General features: G+C 35.0%; 1 protein-coding gene across 3 annotated transcripts in view; it reads right to left on the bottom strand.

The window, feature by feature from the left end:
• Nucleotides 1–25,570, bottom strand: part of DMXL1 (Dmx like 1) — a 124,898-nt gene that overhangs the window by 83,490 nt on the left and 15,838 nt on the right. For all 3 annotated transcript variants that reach the window (XM_043465864.1, XM_043465862.1, XM_043465863.1), the window contains exons 4-10: nucleotides 23,111–23,189; nucleotides 18,774–18,906; nucleotides 11,613–11,679; nucleotides 10,154–10,332; nucleotides 5,687–5,876; nucleotides 4,336–4,501; nucleotides 1,025–1,237 (exon numbers count right to left, since the gene is read on the bottom strand). In XM_043465864.1, coding sequence (XP_043321799.1) covers nucleotides 1,025–1,237; nucleotides 4,336–4,501; nucleotides 5,687–5,876; nucleotides 10,154–10,332; nucleotides 11,613–11,679; nucleotides 18,774–18,906; nucleotides 23,111–23,189 — 1,027 coding nt within the window. The remainder of the gene's footprint in view (nucleotides 1–1,024; nucleotides 1,238–4,335; nucleotides 4,502–5,686; nucleotides 5,877–10,153; nucleotides 10,333–11,612; nucleotides 11,680–18,773; nucleotides 18,907–23,110; nucleotides 23,190–25,570) is intronic.

Raw genomic sequence — 25,570 nt, 5'->3', positions numbered from 1 at the left:
AAAGGGGGCACAAAGAGTCAGACACAACTGAGCAACGAACACTTACTTACTTAAAGGGAGCATAAATTTGTAAAACATTACTGGGGGGGGGGGCACAATTTAGCAAAAGTTATTGAAATTTACAAATGCTTACACAATATGCTAATTCCCTATCTAGGGATCCACCTTATAGAAAAATTCACACAAAGATGAAGAGACGCGTGATTGTACCATTATCAGAATATATAGTGAGAAACAATTGAAATCAATTAAAATGTCTATCAACAAAGAAAATGCTTAAGTTTTCTCTTGAGTCTCCTGACTCAGGAGCTGTGAAAAATAATGAGCAAGAAAAGTGCTAAATACCGAATTTAAGCAAGCAACAGAACACTATGTTCATTTAAAAATGAAATCCCAAAGTACAATTAAAAAGAAATTACCTTTATATATACTTGCATGAGCATAGAAAAAAATAAAATCTGGAAGAATGCTCATCAAATTTAACAATATGGAAACTTTATACATGATGGTACTGTTTAATTTTTTTAAAGGGAACATGTAAATTTGTAATTTAAAAAACACTTTTGACTTCTCTCTCTCTACTTGACTGAGGCTGAACAAATAGAAGCTGAATGTAGAGCTTAAGCCCTAAGTGCACTGCTTCTCAAACTTTAATATACATACAACTCATTTGGGAATTTCACTAAATTGCAGATTCTTGTTTAGCAGCCCTAGGTGGAGCATGAGATTGTGCATTCCTAATAATGCCAATGCTACTAGTCTGCAGATAGTCCTCTGAGCAGCAAGACCCTAGTGGCCCACAGAAGCATAAGTATGGAGAATTCTAAATCCCTACATTATCATCAGGAAGTAAGACACTTGGAACAAAAACATCTATACTGGATTATTATATGAGCTAGTCCAAATGTGTATTATGCCACTGAAATCTGAAGGTTATTTCTAACAGTAGCTGGTGCTACCCTATATAAAAATCTTCGTTATTTTAAACAAAACGTCATAGTTTTTACCCTTCTTAAAGCTTTACCTTCATCAGATTTTACATCTGCCTGATTAGAATCTTCTACACTGGTCTCAGAAGATGGTTGCTCAAAACTTTTTCTAAGTTGTTGTAAAAAGACTTCCATGGACAAAGAAAAATGCAACTCTTTATTGTTTAGCCAGTGTACGACAAAAGGTCCACTCTTCTCTTCATTTTCACTTAGACTCAGAGAGGTAATAGAAGGAAGAAGTGGAATGTCTACAAAGAACAAGAAAAAATCAAAATTATAATTTCTATCATGCTAGCACATAAAACACATTTTATTTAATCTCTAAGACTCACAATATAATGGTTCCCACAATTATTACTAATGAAAAAACAGACTTAAATGGTGTATTTAATATACTTATTGTAAAGGACAGAAAAGTATACATTCTAAGTCACATACCATAACTTACTTATATATACACACATATGTATTTTTCTACAATTATAAAATGTTCTCATAAAGAAACATGTCTATAATTTTAAACATGTTAGTAGAATTGTGCTCTTAATTTATACAGAAACTCGTTAGAAACATATTCTAACCTGATCTACCGTTAAAAATGTCATCAAGTTGTCAAAGGAACCAGTGATACGTTTACCTCAATAGCAACAACTTTCTTTTACTTAAGAGACTGACATATTAACTTTTTTCATGACTTACCTATCTAATCCTAAAACAGATACTGCGATAGATAGTTTATTTATTAGCATCAAGATTGAAATCAGATCGTATGAAACTGAGGTTCCCTTCTTATGTTCAAGAAAATCATTCAAGACAAGCCAACTCAGCTAAAAAACAAAACAAAATCTGGTCCCTTGGTATTACTTTTGAAATCATTGCTAAGGGAAGTATATTGAAGTACAAATTCGGAGTACATTGTAAAAAATGACAATTCTTACTTAATAGAGGTAAAGAAAGATTTGTCTATTATTAAAGTCCAAATCTAAATCATGCTGGTGTCTGCTGAACAATACAGGCTGGAATAGATTCAGTGAAGGTTAATAATTTTATCCAGAACAAATCTGCTGATTTTTAAAAATAGGAAATAATTTGAATCATTTGTTCAAACACTGTCTATTGCTGGACACCAACAGAAAGAGTATTATAGGGGATAAAGGAAAAGATAAATGAATCTTTCCCCACCCCTTCTATTGGAAGTGGTTCTAAGAGTTGATGGATATTATCTAATTCAAGAGCTCTGTTTATAACTATATATTCATTAGTATAATTGTTTAATTAGTATTTATCTATCTCCTACCTGGCTATATGCTTCATATGAGCAAAGATCAATAATGCTTTGATCATTACTGTATCTCCAGTTCCTATATGGCACCACACACAATAGAAGCCTTGAGGGACTGAACTGCCAATCCCACTGCTGCCAGGTGGACACACAACAGTGTCAGGGATTTAAAATGCCCCCAAGAAACTTCACGGTAGGATTTTCTGATTTTCAACTTACGAATCAACCCAGAAGAGATAAGTAATCCTGAAGTAGCTCATACACCTAGATGTTAAGTACACAAAAAGGAGGGGCTTAGGCTGACTTTTAGCAGAAGCATTCTGGTTGAAAAGAAATCACATTTCCTTTGCCTTCTGACCTCACTCAAAAAATTTGGTAAAATCATTTCTTATGAGAAATAATCATGGAGAGGGTATAAGAGCTAGAACTAAGAGAACATACTATTATGAACTTCTTTCCTGTATCTATTTCTATTGATGAACAAGTAAGTGAAGCTAAATCTGAATTGGGCCTTGCAGAAAGGTCATTCTGACAGACCTAATTTAAGGAAAGAAATTCTCCACAGAATCTAATATAGCTCCTAAAGTTATTATTTTTATTTGATTTGCCCTAAATGTATGAACTTTTCTTGGGGACCTACAATCTGAAGAAAGGTTTGAGTTTTCCTTATTGTAAGGTAGTCAAGAAGATGCTACGTTGTAACTTAGGATTTCTTTTTCCATAATACCTCAGCCTTTTCTATTAAAGTGAGAATTCAAGCTTTCTTTATTCTCAAAATACTGTCCTTTACTCACAAAGACTTTCAAAATTATTCCACTGACCTCAGAGCTTCCTCTGGATACTATAAGCACTGATAATATATCTTTTTTGATAAGATAATAATACAATATTCAATAAAAATCATTCAATATTCTCACATTTACATTTTCTTGACTCATGGATTCTTTTAGTGCTGGGACTGTTATTAACCAAATAAAACTGAAAAAAAAAAATAGGCAAATACACTTTATTCCTACCACAGGTATCTCTGCACTTTTAACTTATCAAAGTACTTCTCACTTCGATTCAAGTAACTAATGGACTGTATTCATTCTATGTTTCTTGAAGAAAGCAATACTGCAAATCCAGTGTGTTATATGGATACAGGTTGTGCTTAATTTATGTTTAAGAATATCTCCAGACTTCCCTGGTGGTCCAGGGGCTAAGACTCTGCCCTTTCAGTACAGAGGGCCTGAATTCAATCCCTGGTCAGGGAACTAGATCCTGCATGCCAACTAAGTGTTTTCATGCTGCAACGAAGATCTGGTGCAGCAAAACAAGCAAACAAAAGAATATCTCAAAATACACAAAAATTCATCAGACTGGTTACCTTCTGAGGAGGAAGACTAGAGTGGAATAGATGTGAAGGGAGGTTAACTTTATATTTCCTGTATAGATGGTATTTATTATGTGCAAATATTATTTTTAACTTTTTCCCAGCAATATTTTAAGGTTCTACCTCAAATGCCCAACTGTGACCACCTGGTTTTTAAACTAACATAAAATATTTACTATAATGATAAGCACTTCAGTCTTCAAATTCATGCATAAATCCAGGTATTCTAGATCTTTCAATCTATCTCAAAGTACATATTTGACCACAAAACAAGGTTTCTTAATTCTTCCAGTTACAACTTCTACAATATTTCCACCCTATTTCTGAAATAGCTCCAAAAAGTTAAGTACAAAACATACTGGTTTCATATGAATAACTATACAGTAATTATAATTCTGAGGTGTTAACTTCTTTGTTAAGTATTAGTTCAAATCTCAACTTTTGAATAAACTAATACAGAACATCTCAATGACTTATCATGATCTAAAATTACAGACCAAATCACAGCCTTAAGAAGCAAGCAAGTAAACAAAAACTTTTTCTATCATCAGTGAACTGGCTATAATGAAAAGTTAGCTAAGAAAATCACCTACAATTTTTTACTTACTCAATAAGTATAGTATAACTTATTGGTCATAAACATCAATCTACTTAATCTGGAAAACATTATCTGAACAGCACTTTATCACCTGTGGCTGGGTTGATGCTGGCTGCAATGTGAAAGTGGCACAGTGCATTGGCGTGCAGTGGCGTGTTCCTGTGAACGTGATGGGGGTCTTGTTGATGTGGCAGGTATCCAGTATGTGCTACAAGTGCAAGCGATCTCCGGCCTCTACGAAAAAATTTCAGATTTACCTATAAGAATAAAAACAATGTGAAACAATGCAAAACAAAGTAAAACTAACGTCTATTTTCTTATAAGCATATAGGTTATATAATGATTGTTAGATGCTCCTATTTCAGGTAAGCCTATATGTACAAGTACCTTACAGTATTTTTGTACAACAAACGTGAAACCTGAAATAAGCTTGGAACTTTTAACTGCCTGACTCTTCTTTAAACCATCACACAATATGTTACATTATGATTTAATATTTTCTTAATTATAAAAAGTTTACCATGCATCTGTGGAAAATGATGTCCCTATTTATACGGTTCTCTTTGTATCCACAGGTAACTCCCTATGACCACAAAGCACTGAATAATATTACCACCATTCATTAGGATGATATTTCATAGTTTACAAATCACTGTCACTGCAATCACCTCATTTGATCCATAAGGCAGACAAAGCAAATACTGTTGCTCTCATCTTTCATATGACACAATACTTTATACAGAACACAACATCACCTGAAAGTGACTTCTAGTCAAGGACTTCTTTCAACTATTATTATATATAACCACTGGTTGAGTCTCTACACAATACATACTTTATTCTATGCCACTAGCAATACGATCTAAATTTGAGAAACAGTATTTCCACAAACATATAAAACATTCAAAGATAAATCATTTTTAGGTCACTTTCTTATTTTCAAGAATCCATGTTACTAGTCTATGTTTAATCAGACCCAACATCAAAAACTGACTTTAGTCTTGCCATACGATATTAATTCAAGTTCTTGGAGGTTTGAATGATAATAAACGTAGAACACAATCTGATAAACTAATCATTCCTGTAATCATGACAGGACAAACACTCCAAGTCCTAAAGAAAGAAAAATAATAAATTATTTGTATAGTCAAATTTTTGCATTCTCAGATCTTAATTTACTTTATGTTATATCAGCTAAGTTAAGTATGATCATCCTTTTGATATCATCAGTCAACCTAAGGTTAACTTTGTAATTATAGGCAGTTTCATGCTAGACAAAAAAAAAAAAAAAAAAAACTGAAAATTTTCTGAGAACTGATCTCCTAAGACATATATTTTTTCATAACTATCTGTGACTTTGAATATTAAGATGAATGTTACAAAAAGGCCTTGTACAAAAGATATTAAAACATACAGGAAAAACATCTAACAAAAACACTTACATCTGAGGCATTTTGAACTCGTTCTTTACTGGAAACATTTCTCTTGATGTTATTTATTAAATTAATTGGTTCAGCCCAATGGTTGCAGTCACCTCCATAGAGCAAACAATCATTTGGTAAAAATGTCTCTACCCAAAGACGACATATGTTATCTTTGCAGCAAGTCAACAGTACATTACATACAGAAGCCCTAAGGAATAAAAGGATTTTAGAAGCAAAAATATAAATTTCCCACAGTATCATATTCCACAATGTTTCTATAATTATTTAAATGTAGACAACTAAGGTTATCAATGAAAAAAATGTCAATATACATTTATGCAACATAGTCAAAACCATTAAAACTGAGTTGGGTATTTGATTTCATCACTGCAAACACTTGCTAATCCATTTCTTTTCTGCCTAGAACTCAGTAGTTCCTGTTTCAGTAATCCAAGATTCTTACATCTAAAGAACAAAAACTGAGATCATATCATACTCCCTCAGTTAATAACAAGGAAAAAACCTGACATCTTCTATCAGATTTTCTGATTTATTCAGTGGATATTTATTTAAATTATTTCACAATGCTTCATTTTTACTTCCTGTAAAGGTATATGCATACTTGTCACTAACAAGCTATAGTAACTAGTACACTTACTGTGTCTTTGCCTAACACATGCCCAAAGCAGTCAAGTGCAAGAACAGAAAAATTCATTAAATATGAGCCATCTCCTTCCTTAGTCATTTTTTACTTTCAGTGAATTTACTGTCTTGCCACCCCACAAAATAATAACAAAACAATTACATATATGTTAACAAATTCCATACACATTGAGAGCTCAAAAGCTGAAATTCTATTAATGAAAACTATCTTTCTATTGACTGACAGTCTTTGTTAACTCAGCAAATTTTTTTTTAAAGTTACAATATCCTGTAAAAGACACTTATTCAAACATATCTAACTGATTAAAAAAAGAAAAATCAGTAGAAGGTTTCTATCAAGTAACTTGGTAAGTTAAAGAAAAAAAAATTAAATTAAAATATTCTATAGTAGTCACTTTTTAAAACATATCTATATGATTTTTAAAAAAAGCAAAGGGGAAGACCAGGGAGAACAGCACGTTCTGTCTTGGTAGCTCTCTCCTTCAGACTCCTCCCCTGTTCTGACACCTCCCTCCCTGCCCCTCCCCTTCTCTGTCTACTCCCCTACTCCTTTCCCGTTTCCATCCACTCTCTGGGCTTCCCTGCCTCTGCCTGCACCTACAATTCTCTGCTTCTTAGCCTCTCCAAACCACCCTCCCTTTCCACCTCTCCTACCTCATTGGTACCCTCCTCCTAGGGCCTCTTCTTATCTTTCCAAACCCTCTGTTTCTCCTGCCTTTTCTCACCCTTGTGCCTCTCCCTCCTCTTTTTCCTTCAATTTTCTTCCCCTTTTTTCTCTGTCTCCCTCTGACCTTTTCCTGCTCTTCTTCCTTCTATTTCTCTCTAGTACATTTACATACACACAGGCAGTGGCAATAATATCAAATGTAACAGAAACAGAAGAAAATACAAAAAGGCAATATGGAAAGTGCAAGGTTCATAGTGACCCATCAGTAAATGGCAGAATGGGAGGCTTACAAAGAAAGAGCAGAAGATAGGAGACTAAAGAGTTGAACAAACAGCAATCAGGAAAGGCATACAAACTTAGACAAGACCAACAAAGCAAGCTAGAAAGGTGCACAACTCAGAAGCATGGACACGGATTCGACCACAGATGATGCTCTTCAGAACACCAAACCTTTACAAATAGTGTAAACGGCTGGCTAGTAATATAAGCATGGCATAGAAGAAATATCCTGATGTATCTGAGGCATTGCTCAGGCCATATCTCCCTTTCTCACTTCTTCATCAAGGTATCTTATTCTCTCTTCAATAAGCACATCATATTCAGGTACACCCCTCCCCCTCCACCCAAAAATTATATATATAGATGAATGACCTTATATAGGGCAACGGTATGGTGGGTAAGTGTCTGCAACAGTTGTCCTATCTTGAGGCAACAACAGGCTAAGATGGTTCTAAAACTAGTTATGTAAAACCAACTTCTGAAGGTTTTGTGGGGAAAATAACCAAACCTCCCAATCTGTCCTACATTCATCATTTTTAATTAACAGGGAAGTGTCTGTATATGCTCATTAAAAACACATCCCCATTTTTCCTCTCAAGCTAGCAGACACTTTGTGTGAAGCATCATCATTTGGTTGAACATCTTAATTTTAAGATGCTGGATCAGAAAGGACAATGGTCTTTGATGGCATCTCTTTCACTCTCATGAGAAAGGGTCAGCCTTCCTACTATAAATCTGCAGGCAGCTGGTGAAACAAACATGAAAACTAAAAGAAAAAAAAAAAACTAAAAGAACTAAAGGAGATTAGTTGGTTTTTTAATAGATCCGAAAGTGAAATTCTAGAAACCTTGCCAAGACACCACAACTAACAGAAAAGTCTTGTTCTACACCACAGGTCCTTATGCTGTAGAATTTAGTTGATAAAAGAGATAAAATAAGTAGGGGAGAAAATTAATATGTTTTTTGCTGTCAGGTATTCTTAATGCCCCAGTTTAAGGTACCTGCCTCTGCCTCCACCATGATCACTTTTGCCAACAGTGAGTAAACTGTATCAGAAGCAGATGTGACTGTTTTCTCTCAAAATATACAATATTTCATAATTCTCTTTTTTAGTATTCTGGTGCTCTTATTAGCTACATGTGAAAATACCTGGAATATCGTTAAGAACTCAACCTTCAGAATAATGTAAACTTCCGACAGTTCTAAACGGTTAACGGTTTGTGAAGACAGCTCTTTTTACTTTACGTATGTCATAGCTCGGGGCTTCCCCACTGGCTCAGTGGTAAAGAATACACCTGCAGTGCAGGAGACACGGGTTCAATCCCGGGGTTGGAAAGATGTCCTGGAGAAAGAAATGGCAACCCACTCCAGTATTCTTGCCTGGAAAATCTTATAGATAGAGGAGCCTAGTGGGCTACAGTTCATGGAGTCGCAAAGAGTCAGACACAACTGAGCACACACACATCATGGCTCATTCTATTCTAGACACATATTTATACGTGTGGGCAATGGTCTCAGAAGTACTAAAGTAATAGTTCTCAAAGTAAAGGTGGACTGAGGGTGCTTCTGCTAACAATATAGATTGTCCACACCACTCTCCTTTAGCTCAAAACTGTGAAACACACTTCTAACAGAAGAACCATCCATGTACCTAGAGTGCCCTACTCTCATGCTCTGTTAGACTGGAGGAGAGAGGTAAGAAGAATGGTAACTATCACACTACAAAATTGTTCAAAAGATCTAGGTATAACAATGATGTGTGTATGCTGTTATACATACATCATATGTGGATTTGTGTCCAAATCTACAGAATGTACAACACCAAGAGTGAATCACAATGTAAATTATGGACATTAGGTGATAATAATGTGTTGATGTAAGCATCAACTGTAACAAATGAACCACTCTGGTGGAGGATGTTGATAAAGCAGGTGGTTGTGCATATGCGGAAAAAAGGGTTATATGGAAAATCTCTGTACCCTCCCCTCAACTTTGCTATAAACCTTAAACTGCTCTAAAAAGAATGTTTAATATAAAATAATTTTTTAAAAAAATCTAGGTTTACTCTGCTGGCTCAGAAGAGCAAAACTAAAGTTAACAAATGATCTAAGTATGCTATAATGGATCAGCTTAAGACATTCTCAGATGACAAAAAGATAAGGGGAAAACTGTATTGATCCATAGTGTGGCCAAATTGAAGATGGCCATGTGGAACGAAAAGGGATTTCTACCTATAATTAAGCAATACAATACCTCTGTAACTTACTAAGTATATGCAAAAAGTCAACGGGATATCAAGTCTGGCAAAGACTACAGGAAACAAATGAAGTACTAACAGGTTTGTTTGTGCATGCGTGTGTAGGTTAAATTAATACCTAGTTTAGGACATCATAATCTATTAGCCCATGTACTTTTCCTCAAAGATGCTGCAGGCAGTTAAAGAAATATTTGAGGTCTCATGGTATACACTCTCAATAAAGCTTGTTTTTTTTTAGTTACCAAAAAAAAAAACCAAAAACCACAGTGGATGCACATAGAAAGGGACAAGATAAACACAGTGAAATGTGAAAAAGTTGATGCAAATAGAAATTTGGAGAATGATTAAAAGATGAAAGAAGTGAAAGAAAAAGATGCACAACTCTGGCACTTTAAGATATCTGATCTAGAGGTAAATTATCCTTTCACATGGCTCTCCTCTTAAGTATCAAATATAGTTAGCTCACAGCCAGAGACTTGCAGTCCAGGAGCTATCTAGTACTACTTGAATCTTCATGGACAAAAACCCTATAGCAATAGATTCTCAAAATGAGAAAAGTGGTCAAAGTCACAAAGATGACGTTCTCTTAATACATGGGAAAAATGACTAATCCACTGACCTAGGCATATATTTGCTTGTTTTACGCCAGGAAAATCCATTTACAGCTCGAGGATGGGCCAGATATACAAAAGAAAAGTCAGTTTCTCCTTCAGATTGTTTTTCTGAATTTTTATCTGGAGAGGTAACAGATGTCCGCCAGTTTTCTACATTATACCATACCTTTAAAAGACAGTCATCCTAAGAGGGTGGAAAAACAGAAACAGAAAAACATCCAGATCAGAATTAAAGGTTAAATCAAATACCAAAGGTAAGATTTCTCTTCCCAATTAAAGGAACGTAGGGATGTGAGGAGGGGTTGGGCATGGAAAAATTAAGAAAATCTCTGATTCTGATACTTTTCTAACCAGCATTCCTTAACTGTTCTTTGAGAATTACGGTATGTGAATGTGTGTATTTTGCAAAGGTTGGTTCAAGGAAAATGCTAGCTACCATTTGATATGGAAAATAAAGTCATTCAGGAAAGACCTAAAGATGAAGGGTTCATTTTCTCACTTAGCCAAATATTAAATAAGAAAGCATTACCATTAGTAGACTTCAAAATACTGCTAATTTTATAAAACATTTTTTATAGATTGTCATATGAATGTTCAAAGAAAATGATAACTAGTTAGCAACTACCAGTATATAAAATATTCTAAGCACAATCAAAATTGCATCTCCTAATCTGGGAAGGAAAGCAAGAATGAGAGATTAGCATGTACCAGGCTCTGCTCGTAAGCTACTAATTACATTCCCAACACGGACTGAAGTCAAACAGACTAAACAGTTCTAGTTTTCTCCTAAAAGAATTTTAGGAGAAAATACCTCACTAAGAATTTAAGACATATCTCGTATTATTAGTCTGCAGATTTGAGTCATGGGAACAGTAACTTCAGACTATTAGTTATATGTAAAGTGCTCTGTGAACCAATGATTTAAAATAATTAAAATTTAAAGGAATTCACTGTTCTAAAATCAACAGGTAATAACAAAGAAAAGTTACAAATGTCCTTCTAGAAAGTCTGTAAATTCTTTTACTATAAATACAGTCTAATATAGCTGTCAGCTAGAAGATAACATAAACAACAGTTATAGTTTATTACTGACAGTATACTATATCCAAGATACTGTGCCACTTTATATACACTGTCCATAAACTAACCCGATGATCCACGACCTATGAGGTAGGTATTATCATCCTTAGTCTATACGTGAGGAAACCAAGGATCAAAGTAATTAACTACTTGCTCAAGATCAAAAAGTTGGTAAATGGCAAACTTATACCAGATCTACCTTTGACCTAAGCTGTTTCAATTATATCATATTGCCCTTTGACATAATACTATTTAGCCAATTTTGGCTTTTTAACATATTTAACAGAAAATATTTGCAACATAAATAATGAAGCAAGTTAATTTTTTTTGATATTTCAAAATACACCATAAACACAACTTGATAATAGTATTTTCACAAATTACCTTCCCAGCAGTGGCAAAAAATTCTCCATCTGGTGAAAATTTCATTAAATGAACTTGGGAAGCAGTTCTGTAAATTAAATAGACAAGGCATAATTTTCAAGGAAAATTAAATGAGAGAATGCAACATTACTTCTCTAAACTATATTCAGTAATCTGCTTCAAATACAAAATATGATAACGTAAGTTTGACACTTACTTTTAAGTATATCTCATAATATAAATTAGAAATAGGAAATATTAAATGTAAAAATTATTTTCAATGTAAAAATATCTATGCATAAGAATCATACAAGGAATGACTTGTCATTCTTTAAAGCTTAAGACAGAAGAGTCATAGCTCTCATTCCTTTAGAATATGAGAAAGAAGAGTTTCATTTTTTAACCTGGAAATCTAATTTTTGGAGCTATGGATACTTACATTCCAACATACATTTACAAGAACAATAAATCAGTATTTTACAATGAATTCTGCCTTAAGGCAGCATTTGCACAGTTGAAAATTATGTGTGTGTTAATGAGAGACTTCCAACCACTATGGATTCGGCCTTCCAATTTCACCAACATACGTGGTGCATACTTGTCTTTCCTTCCTCAAGGAGTTTCAGCTCATTTCCCTCATCACCTTTCCTTCTGCCTTTCAGGAAATACTGATCTCAAGACATTTCTCACTATCATTACTTTCCTTTTCTTTACCCAAGTTCATGCTTAGATAGAGTCACACTAAATTTACTTGTAAAGCAAGCCAAAGAGGAATTCCGTCATAGTTCAATTTCAAATAAAAAAAACTTTTTTAGCCTGACTTTAATTATTATAAATACATAACAGAAAATAATGATATAAATGGGTGAAAAGAAGAAAATAAAATCATCTATAGCTTCACCAAAAACACAACAACCATTTCCATGCAAAATCACCAGTAACATGTTAATACGTTGACTTCCAGATCTCTTTCCACTCTACTTTCTGTGGGAGGTGGTGGGGAAGAAGATGGAAACTTTTTACAATTTGTTCTGTAATATTTATTTTAAAATATGTCATGAACATAAGTTCTGATACTTTGAAACTCCAATACTTGGCCACCTGATACGAAGAGCTGAATCATATGCAAAGACCCTGATGCTGGGAAAGATTGAGGGCAGGAGGAGAAGGGGACGCCAGAGGATGAGATGGTTGGATGGTATCACTGACTCAATGGGCATGCGTTTGGGTGGACTCCGGGAGTTGGTGATGGACAGGGAGGCCTGGCGTGCTGCGGTTCATGGGGTCGCAAAGAGGTGGACATGACTGAGTGATTGAACTGAACATTAAGTGGTACAGTGAACAGTTTTGAACACACATTTTCATGTATCTGGTTAATCTTAAAGATATCTTTAAAACAAATAATTAAAAGTGCTTGGTCTTACACTGCTATATTTAAAATGGTTAACCAACAAGAACCTACTATATGGCACATGGAACTCTGCTCAAAGTTGTGTGGCAGCCTGGACGGTAGTGGAGTTAGGGGGAGAATGGATACATGTATTTGTATGGCTGAGTCCTTCACTGTTCACCTGAGACTATCATAACATAGTTTGTTAATCAGCTATACCCCAATACAAAAAAAAGTTAAAAAAAATTCCTGGTCTTCATGATTGTGACTATGTTGTCCCAAAAGTTTTTTCTTAAAGCAATGTCTAAAGCAATTCTCTTAAATGGGAATCAGATTTCAAAACCCTCAACAGCTTCCAAACTCACTCAAAATTAAAATGCAAAAGCCTCACAATAACCTGTAAGCTGCCTCCTGACTCTTGATCACTTCTCCATCACTCCTCACTATGTTCACTTTCCTCCAGCCACAAGGTGACACACAGTTTTACCTCAGGGTCTTGTACTAGTTCCCTCCTCCAAAAGATATACACACATAATTTACTTCCTTCATATCTATACTCAACGTCAGCTCTACTCCTCTTCTCCCATCCTACTTATTCTCTATCGTACTTACTAGTCTTCATCTAACAGGTATAAGCAGATTTTTTTAAATGCACCACAAATGAACTATAATCAAGCTCAACTTTTAAACGTATTCCAGTTAGTGTAAACTTCAGTTGTTCAGTTCAGTTCAGTTGCTCAGTCATGTCCGACTCTTTGAAACCCCATGAACTGAAGCACGCCAGGCCTCCTGGTCCATCACCAATTCCTGGAGTTTACCCAAACTCATGTCCATTGAGTCGGTGATGCCATCCAACCATCTCATCCTCTGTCGCCCCCTTCTCCTTCTGCCCTAAGTCTTTCCCAGGGTCTTTACAAAAGAGTCAGCTCTTCGCATGAGGTGGCCAAACTACTGGAGTTTCAGCTTCAACATCAGTCCTTCCAATGAACACTCAGGACTGATCTTCTTTAGGATGGATTGGTTGGACCTCCTTGCACTCCAAGGGACTCTCAAGAGTCTTCTCCAACACCACAGTTCAAAAGCATCAATTCTTCAGCGCTCAGCTTTCTTTATAGTCCAACTCTCACATCCAAATATGACTACGGGTAAAACCATAGCCTTGACTAGACAAACCGTTGTTGATAAAGTAATGTCTCTGCTTTAAATATGCTATCTAGGTTGGTCATAACTTTCCTTCCAAGGAGGAAGCGTCTTTTAATTTCATGGCTGCAGTCACCATCTGCAGTGATTTTGGAGCCCCCAAAAATAAAGTTAGCCACTGTTTCCCCATCTATTTGCCATAAGTAATGGGACCGGGTGCCATGATCTTTGTTTTCTGAATGTTGAGCTTTAAGCCAACTTTTTCACTCTCCCCTTTCAACTTCATCAAGAGCCTCTTTAGTAATTCTTCACTTTCTGCCATAAGGGTGGTGTCATCTGCATATCAGGTTATTGATATTTCTCCCGGCAATCTTGATTCCAGCTTGTGCTTCTTCCAGCCCAGCGTTTCTCATGATGTACTCTGCATATAAGTTAAATAAGCAGGGTGACAAAATACAACCTTGACGTACTTCTTTTCCTATTTGGAACTAGTCTGTTGTTCCACGTCCAGATCTAACTGTTGCTTCCTGACCTGCATACATACAGGTTTCTCAAGAGACAGGTCAGGTGGTTTGGTATGCCCATCTCTTTCAGAATTTTCCAGTTTATTGTGATCCACACTGTCGAAGGCTTTGGCATAGTCAATAAAGAGGAAGTAGATGTTTTTCTGGAACTCTCTTGCCTTTTCAATGATACAATGGATGTTGGCAATTTGATCTCTGGTTCCTCTGCCTTTTCTAAAACCAACTTGAACATCTGGAAGTTCACAGTTCACATATTGCTGAAGCCTGGCTTGGAGAATTTTGAGCATTACTGTACTAGCATGTGAGATGAGTGCAATTGTGAGGAAGTCTGAGCATTCTTTGGCATTGTCTTTCTTTGGAATTGGAATGAAAACTGACCTTTTCCAGTCCTGCGGCCACTGCTGAGTTTTCCAGATTTTCTGGCATATTGAGTGCAGCACTTTCACAGCATCATCCTTTAGGATCTGAAATTCCTTTAGGAATTTCCTTTAGGAAACTGGAATTCCATCACCTCTACTACCTTTGTTCGTAGTTATGCTTCCTAAGGTCCACTTGACTTTACATTCCAGGATGTCTGGCTCTAGGTGAGTGATCACACCATTGTGATTATCTGGGTTGTGAAGATATTTTTTGTATAGTTCTTCTGTGTATTCTTGCCATCTCTTTTTAGTATCTTCTGCTTCTATTAGGTCCATACCATTTCTGTCCTTTATTGAGCCCACCTTTGCATGAAATGTTCCCTTGGTATCTCTAATTTTCTTGAAGAGATCTCTAGTCTTTCCCATTCTATTGCTTTCCTCTATTTCTTTGCATTGATTGCTGAGGAAGGCTTTCTTATCTCTCCTTGTTATTCTTTGGAACCCTGCATTCAAATTGGTATATCTTTCCTTTTCTCCTTTGCCTTTTGCTTCTCTTCTTTTCACAGCTATTTGTAAGGCATCCTCAGACAGCCATTTTGCTTTTTTATATTTCTTTTTCTTGGGGATGGTCTTGATCCCTGTCTCCTGTACAATGTTACAAACCTCCATCCATAGTTCATCAGGCACTCTCTCTATCAGATCTAGTTCCTTAAATCTATTTCTCACTTTCACTGTATAGCCATAAGGGATTTGATTTAGATCATACTTGAGTGGTCTAGTGGTTTCCCTCACTTTCTTCAATTTAAGTCTGAACTTGGCAATAAGGTGTTCATGATCCAAGCCACAGTCAGCTCCCGGTCTTGTTTTTACTGACTGTATAGAGCTTCTCCATCTTTGGCTGCAAAGAATATAATCAATCTGATTTCAGTGTTAGCCATCTGGAGATGTCCATGTGTAGAGTCTTCTCTTGCGTTTTTGGAAGAGGGTGTTTGCTATGACCAGTGCGTTCTCTTGGCAAAACTATTAGCCTTTGCCCTGCTTCATTCTGTACTCCAAGGCCAAATTTGCCTGTTACTCCAGGTGTTTCTTGACTTCCTACTTTTGCATTCCTGTCCCCTATAATGAAAAGGACATCTTTTTTGGGTGTTAGTTCTAAAAGGTCTTGTAGGTCTTCATAGAACCGTTCAACTTCAGCTTCTTCAGTATTACTGGTCGGGGCATAGACTTGGATTACCGTGATATTGAATGGTTTGCCTTGGAAACGAACAGAGATCATTCGGTCGTGTTTGAGATTGCATCCAAGTACTGCATTTCGGACTCTTTTGTTGACTATCATGACCATTCCATTTCTTCTAAGGATCAATCTTCAGTTGATCCTAGAATAAAACTTGCATAGTTTCCAGTCCAAGGCTTAATTGTTTACTTAAATAATAAACTACTTCAAATAAATGAGTATGTCTAGTCCAAGTTACTAGGACTCTGTATAACTCTGTTTTTTAACTTAAGATTCTCTCCCTCTCCCAAATGTATGAAATACATTTCAGATTCTCAGTTCAACCCAAGACGCTCCTGACCAGATCTGCAGTGACTGCACCGCAGCACTTCTCTGCTCTTCTCTCCCTCAATCTCATAAGCAAAGCCACAGCTCTTTCTAGAGAATCATCTTTTTTGTGAAATCCTATTTCCTCTATATTTAAACCCTTTTTAATACCCATGATCTGACTATGGGGTGCAAAAAAAAACATAGAACTAGCTCCTTTGAAATCTCCTTTGTAAATTCCATATACAGGAAATGTGCCTTACTCTGACTTTGGTATCTGATAGGTGACTCAGTGGTGAAGAATCCCTCTGCCAACGCAGGAGAAGATACTGGGTTGGGAAGATCCCCTGGAGAAGTAAATGACAACCCACTCCAATATTCTTGCCTTGGAAATACCCTAGACAGAGGAGCCTAGTGGGCTACAGTTCATGGGGTCTCAAGAAGAGATGGACACAACTTAGCAACTAAACAACTGCTTCACATAAAACTGACTCAGGAAGAATGCCCTTCCTTACATCCTGTCATACCGATTTACCGGTATATTGTCTATCTCCACCCATCCGTTCATGGCTATATTCTAAGCACTTTTACCACTGCCTGGAATATGATAAGCACTCAACAAATATTTGTTGGAATGAAAGTAATTTGGACTTGCTATCTAAAGAACATAAGAAAAATTAAGCCAACTGATACATACTTCCATAAAGTATGATACTAATTTTATGCTCTTATTAACAGTATATATTAATTAGAGTATCTTTTCTCTACTCACTCACTAGTAATAGGTATTATTAATTCTTTTCTTTATGGATATTTTGCATCTCATGATTTTTGAATGAGGTCAGTCAACTCAATATGCTGCTCTTTATTTGCGTATAATACTTTAAAAAATTTTCTCAAAACATTTTTCTCATTGTCCATTTTTGTTTACTTCTGAAATATCTACTACCTTCGAATTAATTTTTAAAACCTCCTTTTAAAAAATGGCATTAACCCAAAATTGCATGTATTTCCCATCAAGGTTTTGGTTTTTTTTCCTTACGGTATTTTTGCTTCACAAAAGATTTTTACTGACACCCAAAACTATTAATTTTTTCCTTTTCTTTCTTTTTAGTTTTTAGCTGTGGTGTTATACTTAGAAAAACTTCCACAACTCTAAAATAGCACTTCTCATCCAACAGTGATAGCACACAAATGACAATAGCCCAATACACAATTTTTAATTTCCCAATAGTGACATTTAAAAAAAGTAAAAAGAAACAGGTGAAATTAACTATATTTTACTTAATCCAATATATCAAAAGCATTATCATTTCAGTATGTAATCAACTAAAACTTAGTATGACTTTCACATTCTTTTAAAACTTTTAAATCCAGTGGGTATTTTATACTTTTAGGCCATCTCAGTTCAGTCTAGCCATATTTCAAGTGCTCAAGTGAGATGTGGCTAGTTGCTATCATACCAGACACGGCAGTATTAAAATATGAAAATTTACCGATATTTTCATCTAAATTTTTTTTGTTGTATACATACTGCTTTTTCTTCCTTTTAAATTTGTTTTTGTGCCAAGTATGAAAGAGATTCTAACTTTGCTTTCTCCTCCACAGAGCTAGCAAGTTGCCTTACTGATGTAAAATGCCACCTTACATACTAAATCTCTGTGTACTTGGGTCTAACCCTGGATCCTAATCTATCCATTCCTGTATCAACAACAAACGGCTTGATCTGTTGTAGCATTATAATTAGTTTTACTATACTGTATGTCTTCATTCTTTTCTTCTTTCAGAATTTTCCTTTTCTTGCCATATGTGTCCTTTTAAAATTCTGGACTCCACTCACAAGTAGAAATTCCAATGAGATTTTGATGAGTGATATTCAACATATAGATTAATTTGGGAAAAATTTACTTCTTCACAACAGGAAAATTCAGTCAAAAGTATGAAAGGTATCTTTGTCTTCCTTTTGTATACTTTAGAAAGCTCTTATGGGCCTTACACATTTCTGTTTCTTCCTATGTGTTTTATTCAACAACTGAAAAAAAAAAAAAGGATCTCCAGAGCATGGAAAATGGTGACTGTTCTATATATATAAGAAAAGGTATGTCACAATTATAAAAAAATCAGTACTTTTTATGTTAGTATGCTTTTATACAAACTAAAATTCATTTATAATATAATAAGACCATATGAAATAGGTTTATTGGTTTAACCCCCTAATTAATTGCTTACTTGCACTGCCAAATGCATCTCCAATCCCCAAAGTTAAGATCTGTTTTATCTGGATTTTCATCTTCAGCTGGCTTCTCCAAGTTAGCATTGGACCAGAGTTGCAAACAGCTGGAACCAGTTAAAAGACGATTACCTGAAAAAATATGTATCATGCACCAATAATTATTCAGGTATTTAATTAGCGACTTAAGTTACATGCTCAAGAGCTTCATATAATACTGTAAAGAATACAGCTTTTTAAAAAAGTCAAATAAAGAGATTTGGGTTATGAGGGAGTAAGGCTATATTTTAACTTTGTTGAAGAAGCTTAGACAGAAAGAGGAACAGATCTTGTAATCTCTCTTTCAACAAACATTTAATGTTTGTAAGAGGCACTGTGCTAGGCACTGGCAATACAATGACAAATGAGACACTGTCCTTTTTCAGGATGGGTTCACAATCCAGAGAGAAATGTTATGAACAGAAGCATGAAAACATGTGAGTTCAAATATATTCCAGAGAATGCTTCATAATCTCCTTATGGTTAAGGCATAAAGCGCATAGTAGACCTAAGAAAAGAAGTAAGGTTGGGGGGAAAAAAAGCCATCATATTGTGAAGCATTTTTGAGGTTTGTAAGGAGTTTAGTTTGTTACAAGCAGCTGGGAGTTAAAAGATTTTATATGGAGGGATAGTTTGCAGAGTGGATCTGTATTCTACAAAAAGGGGTCTCAGCTGGGAGAGGGGTGTCAATAGATAGATGTGAAGAGGCATATAAACCTCCTCCAATAACATACATGCAAAAGTTATAGGTATACCATGTGCATTTTTCCTGAGATAACCCATAATTTTCACCATACTTTCAAAAACCCCAGTACACAAAGAAGGGTAAATATTCTCTATAATTCTAGAGACAGACAAGATTAGGAAAAACATAAGATGCTGGGAAACCTGGTTAAATGACTACAATATATATAGACGGGAAATCATGAGGATCTGAATCAAATATTAAAGTAATATGCATGGATTTGAAAGCCATTTCAAAAAAACAGAATTTTCAAGGCTTGACACCAAATGAAAAATAGAGAGATACAAGAACTTTCAAGGATAGATCCCAACTATATGACTTGGATAACTGGTTAGAAGATTGTTTTGTCAAACAAAGAAAATAAAAAAGTACAAACTTTGGCCAAAAAGCTGACAATAAATAAGGCATTCATCTTGGCAACTGAAGACTATGGATTTGTATCTCTCTGGAAAGATCACTTTACTTAAAAAGTGAGTCTGTGGCAAAACACTGACTTTAAATAGGAAATCCCTGGGTCTAAATACCAAGTAAGGTACTTAATCAGCTATGTGAATTTGGGCAAGTTGGGCAACTTCTGAGCCTCAGTTTTCTCACCTATAAAATTAGAAATTTATGTAGAGTTGTTGTAAGAATTAGCTATTATATATATTATGTATTTGGCACAGGCTAGGCACTTAGCAGAAGCTCAATAAACAGTAGCAATTAGGTGGAAAGTCTCATAGATGGATAAAAACAGCCCAGACAGTACTAACAAGGCATTCCATTTAAATATGGTTATTACTCCACTGTTGAGCTTACCAACAAACACACCTGTTCTTTTTTTGCGGCAATAAAATTGACATGTACCATTATATTACTTTCAGGTTATAACACAATGATTCATTATTTGTATATAGTGTGAAATGACTACCACAGTAAGTCTAGTTAACATTCATCAACACATATGGTTACAATTTTTTTTTCTTGTGATGAGAACTTTTAAGATTTACTCTTTCTCTGCAACGGTTCAAATACACAGTACAGAACTAAGCATAGTTACCATGTCATGCATTACATACCAGGATTTATTTCATAACTCATAACCTTCACCTATTTCATCTACTCTCCCCAACCCCACCCTTCTCCACCCACTACCTCTGACTTCTCAGTATCTGTGAATTCAATTTTGATAAGTTTTCTTTAACATAAAAACTAAGGGTGAAATTAAGGTATCCCCCCAAATTAATAAATTAATATAGAATGCAAAATAATTCACTTTAGTTACAGAATGGAACAAAAGTAGGTAGGGTATATAGTATAATACATTGATTTGAACAGAAAGGACAGAGGTATGGCTATCACAGGAGAAAAAAAAGCATTAAGTCTAAAATAGTAAATCTTAGGCTTTAAGCAAGATGCAATGGTGGGTCTGGTGGCAATACAAAGGTACTACAGTCAGTTTACTAGCATCACTTGAAAAATATTCTTTATATCCAGTGCCTGGCATATACTAATAAGGTATATTCATCAAAACTAAAATACTAATATTTCACTCAATATATTCTAAATCTGTTTATAAATAGTTACAAAGTTCATCTGAAAAAACAATAACAGCTCCCAAATATATATTACAATAATAACCCATTTCTGAACCAAACCTCTAAATTTTAAACTTTTGATTATAAAAAGAAAAATAAGAAAATTTGCTGTGAATTTTAACTAAATCATGATTTAAAAGATAACCGTCATGAACTATTGGCAAGTCACTAGCAGATATGTTAAGAAAATAAGTAGTTATCTTCTAATAGAATTCTGTAATGATGATTTCAAAGGAACTAAAATACTATCAATATCAATAATAATATCAATACTACCTTCTGAAGCATTAGTACTTACAGACCACAGGTACAGAAATTCCAAGCAACTACTGAGTCATTACTAAAGAACACTCACTTCAAATAAAAAATGTTTTTATTATAGTTATTCATAAGAGACTTCCAGTATCCAGTTCACTTGCTAACAATCTTTTTTATAGGTAAGTACTAAAATACCTTTTTATAGAAAGCATCAAGTACATTCATAGTTAACCATTCTTGATATGTTAAGTAATCTGCTCATGATCACAAAACTTCTACTCATAAACATTTATTGACAATTTAATATATGATGGGCCCCAGACAAATTAGTGAATAAAATAGAATATAAGACCTTGTCTAACAAAATAAATAATTACAATAAATTGTAGTGCTATCACAGAATAACCATATAATTTATCATCCAAACAGGAACACTTGTGAAAATAAAAGATGACAGTATTAATAATTATATGAGGACAACAGGCATAAACTGGACATGAGTAACCTTATACACAGCAGAGTTAAACACAAAGTGCCCTACTAAATGCCAGATTTGAATCCAGGTTAAATTTTTACTCTTCTCACTATATGCATAAAATACAAATACAAAATGCCAGCTAGCAAGCATTAACCTCATGAGATAAAATATTTTAAAACATTGTGAATTTTTAAAATCTGAAATAATCTCTATCTTCTAAAATAATTTCACAAGGTTCTGAACTTTGTATTCTAAACTAACACTTTTTTCTCAGCCATTTTATCTACTATACATAACTGCATCTCACATCTGTGTATTCATCAGTCACTCGCTATGAACTGAGCACCTACAATGATAAAGGCACTGAAACCAAGTTATTTCTCATTTAGATGACTGTGAATGCACTTTTCAAAGGTAATTAAAATACAATATTTACCTTCCTGTTCCTCTTGTCTCTGATCATTCTGAGACACTGCTACCAGAAAAATCTGGCAAAATCATAAATCTTAGTTTGCCACTAGCCACTTTCAAAAACCTATACATTTTATACAATTTAAAAGAATTAAGTTATTTAATTATTTACGTGACTGTAAAGGCTTTCCATCTGCTCTATTCTTATCTCTTCACCAGACTCACTCCAGTCTCAATGAAGTATTAACCAGAACATATCCTACGCTTTCTTTCTCTGTTCCTTTGCTCACTCTGGTAAACTGGTAAAAACTGCTTTAGGACTATTTTTTAATGCAGAAATAGATAAGTGATACATATGCAGGAGACCAGGGTTTTGACCGGGTCGGAAAGATCCCCTGAAGAAGGGAATGGCAACCCACTTTGGTATTCTTGCCTGGCGAATTCCATGGACAGAGGAGCTTGGCGGGCTACAGACCACAGGGTCACAAAGAGTTGGACACAAAAGTGACTAACACTTTCACTTTCAACCTATCCCCACCCTTACTATCAAAGTCCATCTACTCTCATGTCAAAAGGCTCCCCTTCAACGAATCTTTGATTCTCCAGAGACAATTAGTGTCTGCTTCCCAAAACAACACATATTCCCACAACAGCTGGACACTATTATGTTGCATATTTTCCTCATTTCAGTATAAGCTCTAAAACTGCACAACTTGTTTTACTTACTTTTGTGTTCTCTATCATTTCACACAAAGCAGAACTGAAATACATGAAAGTAAAAAAAAAAAAAAAAGCAAGTATTATTTCAGTTAATCCTTCTTTTCTTACCTGCAGGATCCCAAGTTATATTGTGTGCTATGGAGTCCAGAAAAAATTGGCCACTTTTCTGCCACTGACTATATAATTCCTAAAATTTGAAAAAAAGGTCATTTAGTCTATTACTGGCATCTGTTCTGTCAAGTGTATACACTGACACTAATTATTTTTAATAATATATGTACTCATTTTTTGAGGTATAATTGAGCACTGAGTCATATTTGAAGAGGATAAAATGTTCAGTCTAGTCAAGAAAAATAAAGAGTATGTGATGGAGAGCAATGAGAGCATATCCATTCCTGGAAGGTCCAAAAGTCTGTCTTTACTATATTTAGACAATCAATAAGTATCTGCCAACTAGGACAATATATGTATTAACCTCAAACTTTTAAAGTTACTATTATTACTTTATTATTATTATTATAGCTACAAAGGTTTAATTTTAAATGTGTCTGTGTCTCTGCTATTTGAAGATTCCTCCTCTTTTAGTGTTTCACCTTCACCTGAGGGCATATGGTAAGTGTGAAGATTCAGAATAAGAGATGTTAACACTGTTCTTATATTATATAAAGGCTTTTCATCCCTTAAAGCAGTGTTTTTCAAACTTTTTTAACCCACAAACCAGTAAGAAATACACACTGCACTGTAACCCAGAACACATATATGCATACATACAAATGCAATCTAAGTTTACTCTTAATACATGTGATGAACTCTAACATTTCTATTCTCTTTCATTTTCTTTTAAAGTCAGGTTGTGGCCTACTAAGTTGACTTCTCTAACCTCTACTAGATTGAGACTCATAAATACTGAGTGTAGTGGTTCCCATGCTTTGGTATGAAAATAATGTGAGATGGTTTACTAAAAACTCAGACTCTCAAGACCCATGCCCAAATGTTCAGATTCAAAAGGTCCAGGACTGGGCACAGGAATCTGTACTTTAAACCAACATCTCCAAGTGATTTGATACAGCTGACCTGCTGAATATTCTTATGAAACACTATGTGGGCTTCCCTGGTAGCTCAGACAGTAAAGAATTCACCTGTGATGCAGGAGACCTAGATTCAGTCCCTGGGGTGGGAAGACTTCCTGGAGGAGGGCATGGCAACCCACTCCAGGATTCTTGCCTGGAGAATCACCATGGACAGAGAAGCCTGGAGGGCTACAGTCCACGGGGTCGCAAAGAGTCAGACATGACTGAGCAACTAAGCACATTTTGCAGGAATGGCTCTCAATCATCAGAAGATTCCCCCTACAACTAGAGGTGCAAGTACGTAGGCACAATCCCACAGGTACAGACTTACAGTTCCCCAGAGGAGGACCTGGACACACTATCAACTAGTGATTCTGAAGTGCACCTCTTGTGAAGAACTACCATATTCCAGAATGTACAAGTAAAATAATATTTTTATGAGGCTCTAAAGATTCTCTGATACTATATCTTGGAATTAAAGATTTTGAGCATCTTCCAAGTTAATAATTTTTCCATTTGATCCAGTTTTCCCTTTATTCATCAGGCTTTTTTCCCTTGCCCTCTTTGCAAACTCAGTGCTGCTACCAATAAACCAGCCTCTTCTTATTGAATATTTCAGACTATTATATTAAATGATTATAACTAGTACAAGGGTTATAACTGAAATTCAATCCTACTCTTATAAGTAAAGGCATTTTAACATAACAAACTGATTTTTTAAAGTCAGTTATTTCATTCAACAAATATTTATTGACTAGCATTTGAAATACAGTGGTTTAGAAGGAACAACTACCTATAAAATATGTTTTTAGTACTATTAACTACTAATTCCTAAGGGTATGAGAGCCTCTAACACTGGATTCATAGATAATAATATAAACACAAACAGAGACGAGAGAAGTGTGGATTCTCTTTCCATGAAAGTTTTAAATGGACATCAATTAACCTAGAGAAAATATTTTTCATTAACACAAGGTAAGGAAAAAGAATGCTCACACCTAGGGATCAAGACAACTAGTTTCACTCTTAGATCTATGGCTCAACTACTGTTTCATTGCTCAAGGCACATATTTTTGAACCTCTGCTGCCTTATTTATAAAAAAGAAATAACAGCTGCCCAACTAAGTCAGAGGGAATTTGTAAGATATTAATAAGCTAAGTGAAAATGAAATGAAAACTATTAAAAAATATATAAGATAAATCTATTATTAACACACTATTTAATATTTCACATTTAACACATTCCCAGTCTTTGAAATCAAGAATAAATAGATGTTAAACAATTTTGGAATTGAGCAAAGAGCCTTTTAAGGCTGACTTGCTTAATATCAAACAGCTACACAGCAGCAGATAAATAAACCATTTCTATAACTCCTACTACAGTGTTCTTTGGACCACACTATGCTGATCCTCTTTCACAGTTAAAATCAGTAGTTTAACCTTCAGTAGAGATGAGTAAAATACCCTGATCTGCTATATTTAAGAGTATCGAAACAAA

The sequence above is a fragment of the Cervus canadensis genome, chromosome 4 (assembly GCF_019320065.1).
Source record: "Cervus canadensis isolate Bull #8, Minnesota chromosome 4, ASM1932006v1, whole genome shotgun sequence".
NCBI lineage: Eukaryota > Metazoa > Chordata > Mammalia > Artiodactyla > Cervidae > Cervus > Cervus canadensis.
Note: the sequence above shows the minus strand (reverse complement) of the source record. Positions and strands in the feature narration are given on the sequence as shown.